This window comes from Ailuropoda melanoleuca, chromosome 14 (assembly GCF_002007445.2).
Source record: "Ailuropoda melanoleuca isolate Jingjing chromosome 14, ASM200744v2, whole genome shotgun sequence".
NCBI classification, from domain to species: Eukaryota; Metazoa; Chordata; class Mammalia; order Carnivora; family Ursidae; genus Ailuropoda; species Ailuropoda melanoleuca.
This window is the reverse complement of record NC_048231.1, coordinates 18952470-18968300: the sequence shown is the minus strand read 5'-3', so window position 1 is coordinate 18968300 and position 15831 is coordinate 18952470. Positions and strand designations below refer to the sequence as shown.

Sequence of the window (15831 nt, the reverse complement as noted above, 5' to 3'; positions counted from 1 at the left end):
TCGTTGAAAAATCCAAGCCAGGGAACTGAAATGAGGGGTTAAGAACATTGTATTCTGTCCTTTGAGCAACTCAATTCCTACCTGGAGACCACAGTTTCCTCAGCCAAAAACTGGGGGTGGGGGTGTGCCACATGACATCTAAGCCTGTGGCAAGATAGACAGATCTATGACTTTTATACCCTGTCTGGTTTTCTTTGGGTCAATCGAGTTTCAGATTTTGAGTTTGTGCCCTCTCTTCATGATTGCTACATGCCTGCTATCTCCTGCCCTTAATAACCCCAAATTGGATTAAAACAGAACCGATGATAAAATAGAGAAACATCCGGGAAACTGGAAGGAAATTATACCCACATGCTATATGCATGTGCTCTATGCACAGACACGTACGCGATCCTCGGTACCGGGTGTCTGTAAAGTCCTAATGACACACCGGAATACAGAAAAATTAAAAATCTCATTTTCCTATCTCTAAGAAAACAATCTTTTGGCTTAGTCTCAAATATGGCCAGTTTTACAAGAGAAAGAGAAACTACAATTAGTTTTCTCATGAGATCTATGCCAGAGAGCTTGGTCAAGATAATCACAGTTACGACAGACCATTTTAACATAATTCTTCAAAAATCTAGGATTACACCAGAGTCATGTCTTGATTCCAAGTACAAACTGCCTGAAGTACGGAGAAGCGTGTGCTTTGGTACGTTCCCTTCCGGCACAACCCTCCTTCCCACTTTTAAGTTCGAGCCTGTATCTTACGCTTAAACACAAAAATCGTATCTAGGTGATCTCTATAACACAAGAAACAACATGGGATAAAAACACCAGCCAGATAATGTTTTCATTCTTGAATTGCTGAACTCTAGATTCAGAAAGGGGCATGTTGGCTTATCTACGTAGGCACAAGCACATCGTACACTTTGACTCTAGGCTCCCAACATGCCACTGAAGCAGCCACTGTGCGTATTCTCAGTGGGAAACCTGGAAACCGAAGCGCAGACGGAGGGTTAGTCGCATGTGTTCAGAGCAGGACCAGCACAGGTAGGTGACTCCTAGCAACATCCTCCCCACTCCTCCCAAGAATCTCCAACTGACCCGAGATGGCTGAGTAGAGCAGGGAAGAAACAGTAACTTCTCTGGCCAAACACTTGTTCTAATCCAGTCTCAGCCACTCTTCAGCTGTTGTACAATTAAGTCCCACGCACACTGCCCCTTATGTATCTATTGGATGTGTCGGCAAAACTCAACCTCCGTTTTCTCTAACCTCACTGAGGGCTCTTCTCATTCATGAATTAATGCAAATGCAAGGAGAACTCATGCACACCGGTCTGCTGGCTCCTGTCTCCCACCTGCCATGCTGTTATCACACTGCTAAAAATGGCACGCCTCCTGTAAGATAAGGTCCACACTTGTTGGGAGAGCAAAGGAGGTGCTTCACAACCGGCCCTGCCACCCCTTCAGCCACACATTCTAAAACGTCCCCTCAAATTCGTCTCCTACTCCCAAGCTTTAGATTCGATACACAAGGAAAGCTTCCTATTTACCAAAGTCACCTTTGCTTATCTGTTCCCTCTGCCTGGAATAATTTTACCTGCCTGGTCTACCTGGCAGAGTCCTGCCCTTCTACCAAGCCTCGGCTCTAGTGTCACCCAGTTTGTGATGCTGTCCATGATCTTTCTCCCTGCATTTATGTCCCACCTTCCACCCTTCAGAATTTATTCGTATGGTTGTGAGGAGAGACACAATCAATGCTTTTGTATCCCCAGGGCTCAACGCTGCCTCTGGCACACAGTGCTCAATGGGTGCTTTGGAATGAATGAATCAAGCCCTTAATTTCTTCATCCAGAAAATGAGGGTCATAACATGCAGCCCGCAGAGTGGATGTGAGGGTTAAATGGCCCAGTGTACATTAAGAACTTAACATACAGCTGGCACATAATTTCTTTTAATAAATAGATCTCTTAACTTCCCTTTTCTGTTAATCCAGACTGGAAAAAGGAAGGATTCACCTACCTGGGGAAAGACATGCAAAACCAGAGATACTAGAAAAGACTATAATAATCGGTGTGCATTTTAAAGCACTTGTTTCTCATAATTCAGCAGCTTCTAAATTTATTGCATCCATAATGGGCAGATGTCTGCTGGCAGTTAAGAAGCTTTTAGCCAAGGCAGTAATAAAGGTACAGAGTGGCAATATAAATGGCCCCCATGTCCCTGCATTTGACAGAACCACAGCCCACAGCAGGCGTGAAATGGTCCTAAGCAGCTGTCACGTGCTGCCCCAAAGTTCTGACCCTCACATTGTCAGGCTGACCACAGGCCTAGCTGTAGATTTTTCAAAGATGTCTGAAGTCCCCAGCCTGTCCTTCTGAGGTCCTTGAGCTTCAAGACTCCAGAGCAGCTAGAATCTCTTTCCTGACTCTGTCTTTGAAGTTACAGGAGCAGCTGTGATCAGCAGTGTCTCAGACCCTAACCTGGTAGAATAACACTTAGGAAGGCTTCATGGACATGGGTTAACTTCCTGGGATCATAAGCAGAAAACAAGAAGAGGATAAAGAAGAGGAGAAATCTTCTTGCTGCTATGGTAGTCACCAAAATAACCCAAATACCAACAAATAAGAAAAAGTGAGGGCATGCTGGTTGGTGTTGATGAATGGTCTATTTCTTAAAAAGACCCTTTCTCTGATACATGTCATTACCCATCAAAAGGGGTAAAAACTGGACTGAAAAGGTGACAGCCTTCTAATGCTCTTAAGAAATCCAAGGTTCTATTCATGAATCCATCAATTAAAACTTATGTATCACGGGCCTGAAGTATTCCCAGCACACCGAGGCATTAATTTTCATAGATGAAGGAATCAGAGTACTTCATTGCAGTGCTGATATAACTAAACCCAGCCTCCTAACTCAGACAGTTCTGCAGCCTGGAAAGAACAAGGACTTGCATTCCTATCCTGCTCTTCACTCACCTTTACCCCTCTCCTCAGGATAAGGAAAGACACTGCCAAGCTGATGACATTTGAGAATAGCAGAGTTTTAGAATTGGAAGGGCCCTGAGAGAGCATGAAACTCAACTGCCTCATTTTATTTTTGCAGAACAGCGAAGCCGGAGTATCCAAGTAAGAATCTCAAGGTCACATATCTAAATAAATGGCCTGCGAATCCCTGAGGAATAGGGGCAGATCTTCAGTGGCACTGGAACCTATAAAAGTGACCGGCATTATTATATTTGACCTTGGAAGCCAGGTTTCTTCTATTCCTACACCAGTGAGTCGGTCTCAGCAGACCCCAGTGGATCCAGAACCAGTTATAAAGTGATATGTTGTGCTAAACATATTTTGATTTCTAATTGCTATCTTTCTTCCCTATGATTAGTCCCTGAATTCTTGCCCTTGGCAGACTGCATTACAATTTGCAGACTACTTCTCCATCCCTTCCACTAGACTTTGAGTTCATGAAGAATAGAAACCATGTCTTCTACAAATTTGCATCCCACAATTTAGCTCAGCACACCTAGTAGAGAGAAGAGATAGATGCCTACTTGGGCAATTGCTATGGTAATGTTGAAGTTATTTCCAAAGAGGTATCGTAGCTTTATTTCCTATAATTTGGGGAATCAAAGGCCACTGAAACTAACGATACTTACAGCAGGAATGTGTTGAACATGTAAACATTTTAATAATCTAACTTTAATACTCTAAAAAAAAGGCAAAAAATGATTTTGAGCTTTTCATAATCATATGACATGCTATCTAGTCCAAAAAAAGAGATCAGTATAGACCAACCTAAGATGATGTCTGTGTAATGGATGGTGGGAATGGAGAGGGAGAGAGGTGAACAGATGAGGATGGGGTTAAATAAGGAATCAACAGGAATTTGCTGAGAGACTTAATGAGATGGGAGAAAAATCAATGAGAATGCCAAAGACAAATGTGATGCCATTTACTGAGATGGCAAAAACATAAAAAACATTAAAAAAAAAAGTCTAACATTGAGAGGAGGGACTCAAAATTTCTGTTTTTCAATGTTATGATTAAGACACCTATCAGAAATCTAAATGGATATCTCAAGTACACAACTAGATACAGAAATCTGGGATTCCAGAGAGTTCGAGGCTAGAGATCCTGGATTTGAGAGTCACTGACATACAGATGACCGTCAATGCTATGGCAATGGGTGAGGACAGACTATGGATGAGTGTGCAGACTAACAGGAGACCCAGGACAGAGGGCTGGGGCCTTCTAACATTGAACAACCACACAGTATCTGTACAGCACAGTGCCTCAGTGGGGGGGCCACACAGATATTTAATGCATTGTTTTTCCCTCAATGACCTTATAATCTAACCTCTTTCAGATACACAGGAAGGAAAGGCTGCTCAATGTAACAGAAAGTGCAACAGAGTAAGAGTCAGGAATTGTGAATTTTAACCAATTTTAACTCCAAGTTAAAGTGATGTTTCCAATTCCTCACCTACTGAAACAAGGATCAGGAACAGGAAACATCAACAGTACCTGCCAGCTCTACTATTTCTTTCTTTTTTTTTTTAAAAAGATTTTTTTATTTATTTATGCGACAGAGAGACAGCCAGCGAGAGAGGGAACACAGCAGGGGAGTGGGAGAGGAAGAAGCAGGCTCCCAGCGGAGGAGCCAGACGTGGGGCTCGATCCTGATACGCCGGGATCACGCCCTGAGCCGAAGGCAGACGCTCAACGACTGCGCTACCCAGACGCCCCCAGCTCTACTATTTCTGACACCATAATTTCCACGTGGCACCCAGATGACATTTCCATCTCATCTAAAGGTGGTATCTCGGCCTTCCCAGGCAGAAGGTGCCGCCACTTTCCCAGGAGCATACAGCAGCATTCAGCATTGGCTGAAAAGGAAGTCCCTGAGCTGGAAAGGGGAACAGCTGCTGTCTGCACTCTTTCCCAGTTGGAACAAAAGTCACTTGAGAAAACTCAGAATATCTGCATTCTTGGTTTTCAGCTGGTGTTTTTATTAGATGAATGGAATCCCAGGAACCAGTGAGAAGAACAGATTTACCCTCTCATCACATTCTCTTGGTTGTGCAAATTAATATTCTCAAAGGCATCCGATTTCCATGATCCCAGGAAATATTTTCTTTTATCAGACAGAAGCAGCTGCACATGGCTGGATATCTGTAACAGGATATGGCCTTATGGGTTGGGGTATGCTGAGCTTAGCCATGAAAGAGCACTAAGAAAACGGTTCAGTAACATTTTATTTATATGTGCGTGCGCACACACACACACACGTACACGCACACAAAAACATGCGTGTGCATCTGGGTGATCCTTTATTCTAGGTGACCACCCACCTGGACAGAGCTGATAGATGGAAGGAAAGACAGACAAACCAAATTGGGCCAATCAGTTTCTTCTTTTGGAAAATGTAAATGTAGATAGAAAAATCAAGAACCTGGAAGCTAGGAGAGATGAATCACTTCAACTGCAGTGCCTTGGGGTTCCCGGAGCTGTTCTGCTTCCCTTTTAAAGATGTAGTTAGTGAGACCTTCATCTGATCAGTACCTCTTTAGGTAATCATGCAGTATATCCCCTTCCTTGACTCTGTTAGCCATAGTCAGTTCTGTAGCTTGCAACCAAAAGAATATGACCTAGAAAGTATTAGCATCTTCATTTTATAGATAAGGAAACTGAGGCTTAATTCTTCTAGAATTAAGAGATAAATTGGTTGTAGGTCACCTAGCTAATAAGTGACAGAAGCAGCACAGAAACCAGGTCTATCTGACTCTAACATTCATGCCATTAACCCCTAGGGCCACCCTGATTCTAAGTGCTGCACTGTAGGTTAATTTTCTTGTCATAGGAATGGACTTGTGCTGAATCCTCTGTTCTTGCTTGCTAAATAAATGATGGCATACATTCAGAAAAAGCCACCCAAGGGAGAGGACAGAATCTGCAGTGGCCTCATCAAACTGAAGCTTGATGGTCCACAAACAAATCAAATCCATAGTCTTGGCTATTGATGCTTCGCTCCCACCAACTGAACTAAATGGTTTGGCCACCTGGACAAGGAGAAGATGCCGTGGTTGTTCCACGTCAACTGATCGTATCTTCTTAAGAAAGAGAAGCTGAACGTTTCCTCAATACAATAAGGCTTCACAGGAAGGCAGGTGTTCTTCCAGCAGACAAGCATTTCAAACAAAGTGACCAGCATTAAGCAGCTAAAACAGGCCTTTGCTTTTTAGGTCATGGAGACAGACGTCTCCCACACTCACTATGAATAACAAACCAAAATAGCTAGAGCTGAACAACTGGGATGGGAAGATAGATCTCCATCTTCTTAGAATAGTATCAGATCACCCCAAAACAATCTAAATACAACATCCAGCCGATTGTTAAATGTCAAGATTTAGAGTTGCTATCTTCACAGGCAATAGAAGCACTCTCGTGAGGGTACACGCAAGAGTCATCCATTTTTACTATACGAGAAAGATACTCCTGCAAGTGAACCTTACTGTCATATATTCATATATTTCCCAGTTCCCCTGCCTTATTCCATTGTCTCTGGTGGACAGCTTTGATCTGGGAGTCACCCCATAGACCAAACTGCTTGCTCACTCTGCTTGGGTTCTTGGGCTATTTTGATCTAGTGTCTGACCTGGGCCATCCCCAGCTCTGCTTTTTCTCTGAATACCAGTTTTAACATCCCACCTATGCTTTCTCTGTTTTATATAAACAAATACCTCTCTAACCCCACCAGTCCTATTGTGGGACCAGTGATATCAAGGGACTGATCCCACAACAAAGTCCAAGTAGAGGACACAGTTTGGGCTGGATGGGAGACACTGTCTTAGAAATTGTCTTAATCTTATCACATGTAGTACAAATGATCATTTCTAGGCTTAGAGTTAATGTTTATAGAAAAAAAATAGAGAAAATGGTAAACTGAGTGCCCAGGTTGATGGAGTCACAGGGGGTGGGGCAGCATTCCTGCATCCCAAGGGGATCATGGTCCTTACATAAGGAAGGTTAACAAATATTTTGCCTTCCCCGCTCTTCAAAAGTGCCTCTAGGGTCATAGTTTTGTTAGAAATAGGAGACAAGAAGATCCAAGAAACCTCAAATCCCCCTTTCCTAACCATCACTCCCCTATACAAGCCTGGTCTCTCCCATCTGTTTGCCCTACTGTTACCCTATAAACATAGAGCATAACATCTACCACATGTTAGCACATTTCCCACATTTCCCTTTGTTTCCCTGGAAGGACTATACACCCCTTTATCAAAATCAGGAGCTATGTCTGGTTTTGCATTTCCAGGATCTGATACAGTGCCTGTAACACACTAGGGTTTCAATAAATGTCTGCATCATGTATAAAAAAAATGAATAAAAGACACTCAAAGCATCTCCACTGAGAAATCAGTTTCAATAAAGAAAAACAATGTCATTGGGAAACTCTATTTTCTCTGCTAGCAAGTGGAGTCCTATCATTTTTACACTCCACTGATTCATTCTGAACATGGTGTCAGGAACAATACAGGACCAGAAAACAATTAGCAGGGGAACAAAACAATCAGGTGCACCGTCTGGGATTTGAGCGATGTATAGATCAAATGTCTTAAATTTGTTACGCTCCTTCTCAGTTGGCCAGAATGGATGACTTGGCTGCACTGTCCCAGGAATAATTGTCCCTCATAGATCCCCAATCAGCTGCCTCTTAATGACTAGTCAGAAGTGACAACATAAAAGGTGCAGTGACTTTCACTGTACTTGGCAAATCTTGGACCAACTCCCATGGATCTGCCCTTGGAATAGGTGAGCTCAGAGATATTGTGCACAGCTGGCTACAGTCACTGCTCCTGTCTTCAGCAGTCCCAAGGCCCTTGAGTTGGGAAGAGACCCAAGAGGAAGAAGTGAGGGGTCTGAAATGATCTCTGGTTCTTACACAACATCATAGGTGGTGGAAGACCTGTAACAGTGTGGCTTACACCAAAACGGTCTCACTCATCCCAGAGGTCAAATGCCTTTTCTATTGCCCCAAACCAAGACCAGGGTAGTCTACCCTACAAAGATGTTTGAAAAAAGTCTAGAAGCTTGACAGACTGACCAGCCCCATGTGGCCCACTTGTGTTCCAGATGGCTGCTTCCTCATCTTAGCTCCTATTCGGCTTTTGGCAGCTTTGGAAATTCAGCAAGTCTGAATTTACATTCCATGAGCTCCAAGAAAGTTGCCTCTTCCTCCTTTACCCCAGTGTGCTGTGTGCTGTTTTTGATCCAGATGTAAAAAAAGATCTACAGTTCTCTTAAAACACCGCTTAACTAATTATACAGTGGACCTCACAAAAGCCAGTCCTGGAAAACATCTTTGCCTGGTTATCCAGCCCCTGTTCCAGGCTTGTTCCAGAATTCATCCTCATCCCCAGACTCCTGATACTGGACAATTCTGGCCACTGGTGGTCTTTAGGGATGAGACCTTGCAGGTCCTCAAGAAAGTCTTCTCTTCCCTGAATCTCTATGTCCTCCCAGTCTGGTCCACCAGTGGTGCTCATGCTGCTACCTTGTATCCTTTTCTTACTGTTTCTTGTAGAGACATCTCAACTCCTCAGATAAAGAAATGATAAACTTCTTGAGAGCAGGAACTATGTCTATTGGATATGCAGTATCTTTAAAACCCTAGAGCTATGCCCTCAGCAAACACTTGATAAATATGTAAGTTATCCTTTCAAATAAAATAGAGGCTGACAACCTATGGACAGCCAGCTTGAAGTCTGTAAGCTTGGCATATAAAAGAATAAACCGAGCTGGAATTAGACATAGCTTATAGACCAGAACCTCCTTGTCTTGATGCTGCTTCTCTTTACCTTTATATCTGCCCTTCACCCAAATTGTAAATTCAGTGCAAATATAAGATGCAGCATGGTGAATGGGAAGGGGCTTCTCCCAGCATCCTAGCCTGTGTGCTCCCCTCCTCTTCAGCCATCTCTCATGCCCTTCCCCCACCTCATGCCACACTCCAGCACCTTCTGGACTTCATTCAGTTCCCCAACTCTGCCATGGTTTCTTACCTCTGTCCCTTGGCACAGTCTGTCTTTCTTGTCTAAGACACAGGCTTTCCTCTAACCACTTTGCCAGGCTAACTCCTACTCCTGTTTCAAGTCTCACATCGCATATTTCTTCCTGGCAGCAGCTTTTCTATGAACCTCTACAGTATGCCGGGCCCCCCGACAGAGGGCCCCCCCAAACTTCTATTTTCCCTTTAATGATGTTTATGACAATCACTACGACTATAACTATCACCGACATGTATCAATCATTGTATGGGAACCCACTAACTCAATCCTCACCAATACCTTCTGAGGTAGGTACCTGATCAAGTCTCAAAGATATTGATTATCTTGATAAAATTCACATCACTCCATAAGGGTGAGATTTCTCACCTAGCCTGGCTCCAGAGTTCATGTTCTTAACCAATACATCATGCTGCCTCCGACAAACCTCACCATGTTTGTAATTGTTTATTTAATGACTAAATATTCCACCAGACAGCAACTCCATGAGAACAGGACTGGGTCTACCTTGTTCAGTAGTGTACTTTTAAAGCCTAATCCAAGAGCTAGCATGTAGAAAGCTCCAAAATGCATGCGTTAAATGAATAAATCAAACAGCCAGTTTGTTAGCCCACCCAGAAACCCAAAAGAAAAGTATTCACCCACTCTGGATAGAAGATGTCTCATACTTAACTGAAAAGGTATCATGATCTTGGTAATATTTATTCTAAAGTTTCTCTTTCTGGGATCTAACCCTAATTAACAAATTCACGCATCCAGAACCAGAAAGGGTATAATCTGGAAAGCAGTGAATGGAAGGAAACGCTTCTATAAAACAGAGAAAGCATGGTAGGTCTATCTCGGGACACACCTGCCATACACCACGCCCACTCGGACCTTGCATGCCACCCACGAGGGCCAGCTCACCCCTTTCACAGGTCCTTCCCCAGTAGCCAGTGCCCGTGCAGTCGCAGATGAAGCGGTTCCAGCCATCCTTGCACACAGCATTGTTCTTGCATGGGTAGCTGTCGCACTGCTTGGCGCTCATCCGCGAACAGGAGGACTTGACGCCCGCAGCGTTCTGCATCTCTGCCAGCTGCCGGATGTTCTTGCTGCGCCCGTCGATGAACAGGTCACGGATGCAGCCCACGTAGCCGTAGTTGAGCATGGCAGTCCAGAGCTCAGTGGGAAGGATGAGGCCAGCACGGTTCTCCGGCAGCCCGCCCAGGTACATGTCCCCCTCCAGGTCCAGGATCTCGCTCTCCCCACTGGCGGTGAATGGCGTGCGCCTGCTGTTCACTGATATGGTACCTGGGATGGAAGGACGGAGACAGAGTGAGCTAACGGCCCTCTGAGCGTCACAGGTGAGGCTGCCAGTCAATGAACCAAATGAAAGGAGCCCAGTAGGTGGGTTCAGAGACTCATGGTGGCTGGCCAGGTGAGAACAATGCAAGCAAGGGAGTCAAACGCTTCCAGACAGTAGAAAGGAAAATGTTAGGCTATTTGGTTCCAGTCTTTGCTGCTGAGACACTCTCACGGATAGGAGGATTCAGGACCATCTCAGTGAACGAAAGAATACCTAACGTGATATCTTTTCTCTACAGAGTCTCGGCTGGAAGGTCACACACCAAACAGGGTGAGGGCAGCACAGCTGCTGCCTGTGTTTAAATCTCGGCTCTACCAGGTTCTAGCTATGTAACCCTGAAGAAGTGATTTCACCTGCCAGGGCCTCAATGTCCTCATCTGTAAAGTGGGAAAATAATTGTCCCCACCCCCAGACTGGTGTGATGATTAGGTAAGTTCATATATGTAAAGTGCTTCTCAGGGTTTGGGACAGAGTAAGGGTTCTGGAAGTGCTTGCGTAAGTCTTCCTCACTCACTTGCCGTGCCCAAAAGGATAGAACCCTCCATGCACTAATACCCTCTACACTGGTATTAGCTACCAGCCCTGCCAGTGAATATTTGGAGCATTGCCTTGGAGAAATTTTAACTGGAACATGTTTGATTATTCATTTAACAAATATGTATTGCACACCTGCTGTGTCTCTGGTATACTTGTAGGTGCAGGTACGTCTCTGCTCTTGTGGCGCTGATATCCCAGAGCAGAGGGACAGAAATTAAACAAATGACTCGATAAGCAAGAGAATTAGGTAATGGTAGGTAGTAGGAACAGAGTAAAATGGGTGGTAGCAGCCTGTGGGTTCTCCTTTAATACATATAGTGGGTGAAGGCCTCTCCAGGCAGGTGACGGGTATACTAAAACCACAATGTTGAAAAGGACACAACCATGCCAAGTCCAAGGGGAAGAATAATATGCCAGGCAGGAGGAACGGCCCCTGCAAAGGCCCTGGGGTAAGTCAGAGTGTGGCTAGAGTGGGAGGGCACAAAGGGTGAGCAAGAGATGAGATCAGAGAGGCAGTCCAGGTACAGCAGCAGTAGGGTCGTGGACCCCTCAACGGGACAGTGCAAACTTAGAGCCTGGCTTGGGAACTGGGGACTGGGATTCTCATCCTAAATGGTCTTCTGCCCCGAGGCCAGTCCCCAAGCTACTTTACAGTCCATTTTCCTAAACTATAAAATCAAGGAAACTGTAAAATTAAGGTGATATCTGAACATCATGCCAGAAATTTTAAATTTACTTAGTATTCTTAAAGTGCTTTATTGGTACCAAGATACCTGGTCTTGCCATTTGTCAGGCAGCCTTCATTTCTGCCTGAGCCTCAGTCCCCTGGGCTCTGAAAGGGACAGCCTGAAGGGCCATGAAGGTCAAATAAGATCAAGAGTGTGAAGCACACTCTAAATTACAAAGCCAGCAATTATGGACCTCAGGGCGGGTTATGCCAGCAACAGAGCTTCCCCCACTTTGTCCTCGAAGTTTTCCCCTAGAGAAATCAGCTTTGCATTTTCGTTTTTAAAATTTTAGAAACCTACATACCAATAATTATGTCCTGGTCACCCTTTTAAGTACTGTATGTGCTTTTCTGGACTCGATCCTCAAAATAGTCTCACGAGGAAGGAGTCAACAGGGGCACTAATTCACAAATGAGCAAGCTGAGGTTTGTGTCTCCTTTGCTCCTGCACTGCTTGCTTCTCTACCCCCCACAAGCCCACAGAGCTGCTTGATCCCCAACCTGGAGCAGCAGCTGTTGCCAAATACGGACAGCAGCAGAGTGGATTTAAATGTTGGAGCCATAAATACACCCTGAGAAATCCGTCCTCTGAGGGTGAGACCACAACTGTTTGGAATGCACTTAATCAAGTTTCAAGAACCAGTCCCCCAACTAGGGAGTGATCACCATGATTTCCCCATGTCATTCTTCCAGATGAGCAAGGAAGGAGGGACCATACTTGCATAGACAGATGTTTTCATAACTATTCATTCTGGCACACGTTTGTAACTAAAAACGTACCAGAAGATACCCTTGTGAAGAAAGGAAGTTTAACAGATCATAGTAAAATTTTGTTATGTTGTGTTATGCTGCGTTCAGGAGACAATGATGTGTTTACTCAGTAAATTATTATAGGCTTTGATCAAATGTATCATTATTGGCCAGCTATAGCTCCCAGATATGAAACTCAAGGCTTCTGAAATCCAGACAGATTTGTCAAAGATGGGTCCACTGATGGTTTTAACAAATAATTGCCTCACTTGAAAAAGCACTCAGTACTGGGAATAAACAGAAGTAAACATCGAACAATTTCCCGTGCTCTAGGCTGCCTGTGACACACACAGGTAACCTTTTAGCTGCGTCAGGTCTAGGCTAGCCAATCCTGACACCCATCAACCATAATGGAACTCCAGAGACCCAAAACACATGGTCCTAAAACCAACAGAAGTGTTTCCCTTATAATTTTAGGATAGCTTTCTGGCTCTGCCCCTGCTGACACTGTATGGATAAATTTAGAAAGAGAGAGAAAAAGATTTGGCCTCCAGAGAAAATAGTTTTTTGTGTCTTTTTCTGTTAAAAAAGCACAAACTGTTCATTCTTACTCAACAAGCACATTTAATTTGAAGCCTCTTGGTTCTGATTAGATTTCAGACAATCAATAAAGCATCCTGCTGGGCACTAAACCAGCCAGGGCTGCAATCTGCCACCCGTCTGCCCTCTACGCAGAACCCATCCAGCTCCTCCTAAGGGCAACACTGCCCATCTCCGTCATCCCTCTGGCTGTGGAATTATGCAGAAACACCATCCCCGGAAAGCTCAGCCATTTCTGGCTGCAGCCTTCTGAGGGAACCTATCGCTTTCTATTAGTGGCCAAGTGCGCCTACACAAAAATGTCCAAATGACAGACTTTGTGTTTCCCAGGAGAGAGAATCCTTAAAAATACAGCAAAGACAGCCAAGACACTTCTTCTTGAGCCGAACACTGCCTAAATGCAGAATCGGGAAATAGGTGTGAAATCCACATGCTCTAGTTACCACTCCCGGTGAAATGTCCTTCCTGATGGCACAGAATGTGACCTTCACTGCCACATGGTCCAGAGAAAGCCAGGCAGACTGTCCAGGCATTTAAAAGCTCCAGACTCTCTATTTGCGTGTGTGTGTGTGTGTGTGTGTGTGTGTGTGTGTGTGTGCTCAAGCGCACATTTCCTCCCTCTCTTTGTTACCATTCCACAGTAGCTATGTACTGCCTGGGGCTAGCTTGTTTGATCTGCGGCTGCAGAAACAAACAAAGCCATTTAAACCAAATGTAAAAGGTTATGAAGAGGAAGGGAGAGTTAGTGAGGTCTGAGCAAAGAGTGAAATATAGGCTCTCACACCAAAGGAAGGCTTTAAATTGAATATGACTTCAGGAAAAATCAATTTGCCTTTTCCTTCTTGTCATAATTTCTCCCTGCAACATGACTCTTGCCAATTATTGAAGGGTGTAGCATTGCATAAACTCTTGCACAGTGAAGCTTATCCTACAGAGTAATCACATAATGCAGTAACTGTGATGTCACAATATGTTTCCATGGTGATGAGAAAAAGAAGAAGAAAAGGAGGGGGAGGAAAAAACATCACATCAGTGACACGACAGCCTCTTTGGTAGCTGTGGAAATGTGACTTGTAAAACCATGCTTGGCTCCAGGGCCTTGGAGCTATCACTGAGACGGCTGTGCCGGGAGTGACAAGGGAGGGAGGACCACGCGAACCGTCAACGAGACAGATATCTTGTTCAGGACCATAATCTTACAACAACCATTAAAGAGAACAGCAAAAGAGTCAAACATGCATGCAAGTGCAAACATTAAAATAAAAAAATAGAGAGCCAGGAAACAGACTGAAAAGCTGCAGCTTTCCTCTCTTCTCAATCACAGTCATGCATCTTCCTACCTGATCTGCCATCTCGCTGAATGTCCACGTGGTACCATTCCCCATCGTTGGCTTTCTTCTGAGTGGCCTTCACTTTGATGGTGCCTGAGCCCATGTCAAGCAGCAGGTATAGGTTGCCATCGAGGAGTTCTACAGCAAAGAAGTCCACCTTGGTGTTCTTCTGGCTCCGTGTATCCTTCCTCTCTTGGGGCTTCCCGTGAGTGAAGAGGATCAGGCCATTGGGCTCAGTGGTGCGGAAGTCAAAGGAAATGGAACCCATGCGTTTGGTGTTCCATTTGGGCAAACTGATGTACGCCTCTGGGGTCTCGAAGTTGATGGGGTCCAGCGTGGCCACATTCTCACACTTGAATACAACTTCACCATAGATTTTCATCTTGGTGTCCCCGATCCGGGCCAGGCGAGACAGCTCCAGACGGATGTCATTATTCTTATAAACAACCTGTCAAAAGCCAAACGAGTGCCATATGAATCAACCTTGCAAACAGCTCCCAGCCATGGCTTACTGGTTACCCGGGAAAAAAGCCCAAGAAGAGGCTTCAGGGCACAATATGTCTGAAACAATATGAGAAACGTGAGACACGGCGTTTGAAAAAGTGTCCAAAGAGACCTCTGGGGTACACATAAGCCCTAAAAAGGCCCCACATTTCTATTTTATTCCTTTTGTGTTGTCTCCTTCTGGCCAATTTTTTTGTGTTGTCAGGAAATTATACGAAACCAGCTTGCAAGTAAAAATCAAGAGAAACTGAGTTGCGCAAACACTAATATTTAAATACAAAGATATCTACTGAAGTATACTTAGTAAAAGACCAGAAACAACCTAAATGACCATCAGCAACAGACCAGCACGTCCCACAATGGACAATCACGCAGTCCTTAAAAACAAGGTAGTGCTCTGGTTTTGACACGGATGCTCTCCAAGAAATATTGTTAAGTAAAATGAGCAAGGAACATAAATGTGTGCACTACACTATCATTGTGTTAAGTGTGTGTGCGTGTGTGTTTTGCGGGTCATATGTGTTATACGTATATATGATCATAAATGCATAAAATGTCCTTGGAAGGAAACACAAGAAAGTATGAAATTGTCACTGGGGAGTGGATTTATCAGATTCATATTCAGGAATGGGAGAGAGACTGACTTTTCACAACACCCCGTAGTATGGTCTGTTTGTTTTTCCACCATGCACATGTATTACTGAAAGAAAATGATGAAGTGTTAAGAGTTGGTGGGGAAGGAACTAAGAGGCAGCCCATGGAATGGGAGAAGATATTTGCAAATGACACTACAGATAAAAGATTAGTATCCAAGATCTACAAAGAACTTCTCAAACTCAATACACGGGAAACAAATAATCAAATCAAAAAATGGGCAGAAGATATGAACAGACACTTTTCCAATGAAGACATACAAATGGCTAACAGACACATGAAAAAGTGTTCAGAATCATTAGCCATCAGGGAAATTCAAATCAAAACCACACTG

At 44.2% G+C, this 15831-nt stretch overlaps 1 protein-coding gene across 9 annotated transcripts in view; it reads right to left on the bottom strand.

Moving 5' to 3' along the window:
• Window positions 1-15831, bottom strand: part of NRXN3 (neurexin 3) — a 1691473-nt gene that overhangs the window by 1003179 nt on the left and 672463 nt on the right. For all 9 annotated transcript variants that reach the window (XM_034643175.1, XM_034643171.1, XM_034643173.1 and 6 more), the window contains 2 exons: window positions 14349-14787; window positions 9956-10339 (listed from right to left, as the gene is read on the bottom strand). In XM_034643175.1, coding sequence (XP_034499066.1) covers window positions 9956-10339; window positions 14349-14787 — 823 coding nt within the window. The remainder of the gene's footprint in view (window positions 1-9955; window positions 10340-14348; window positions 14788-15831) is intronic.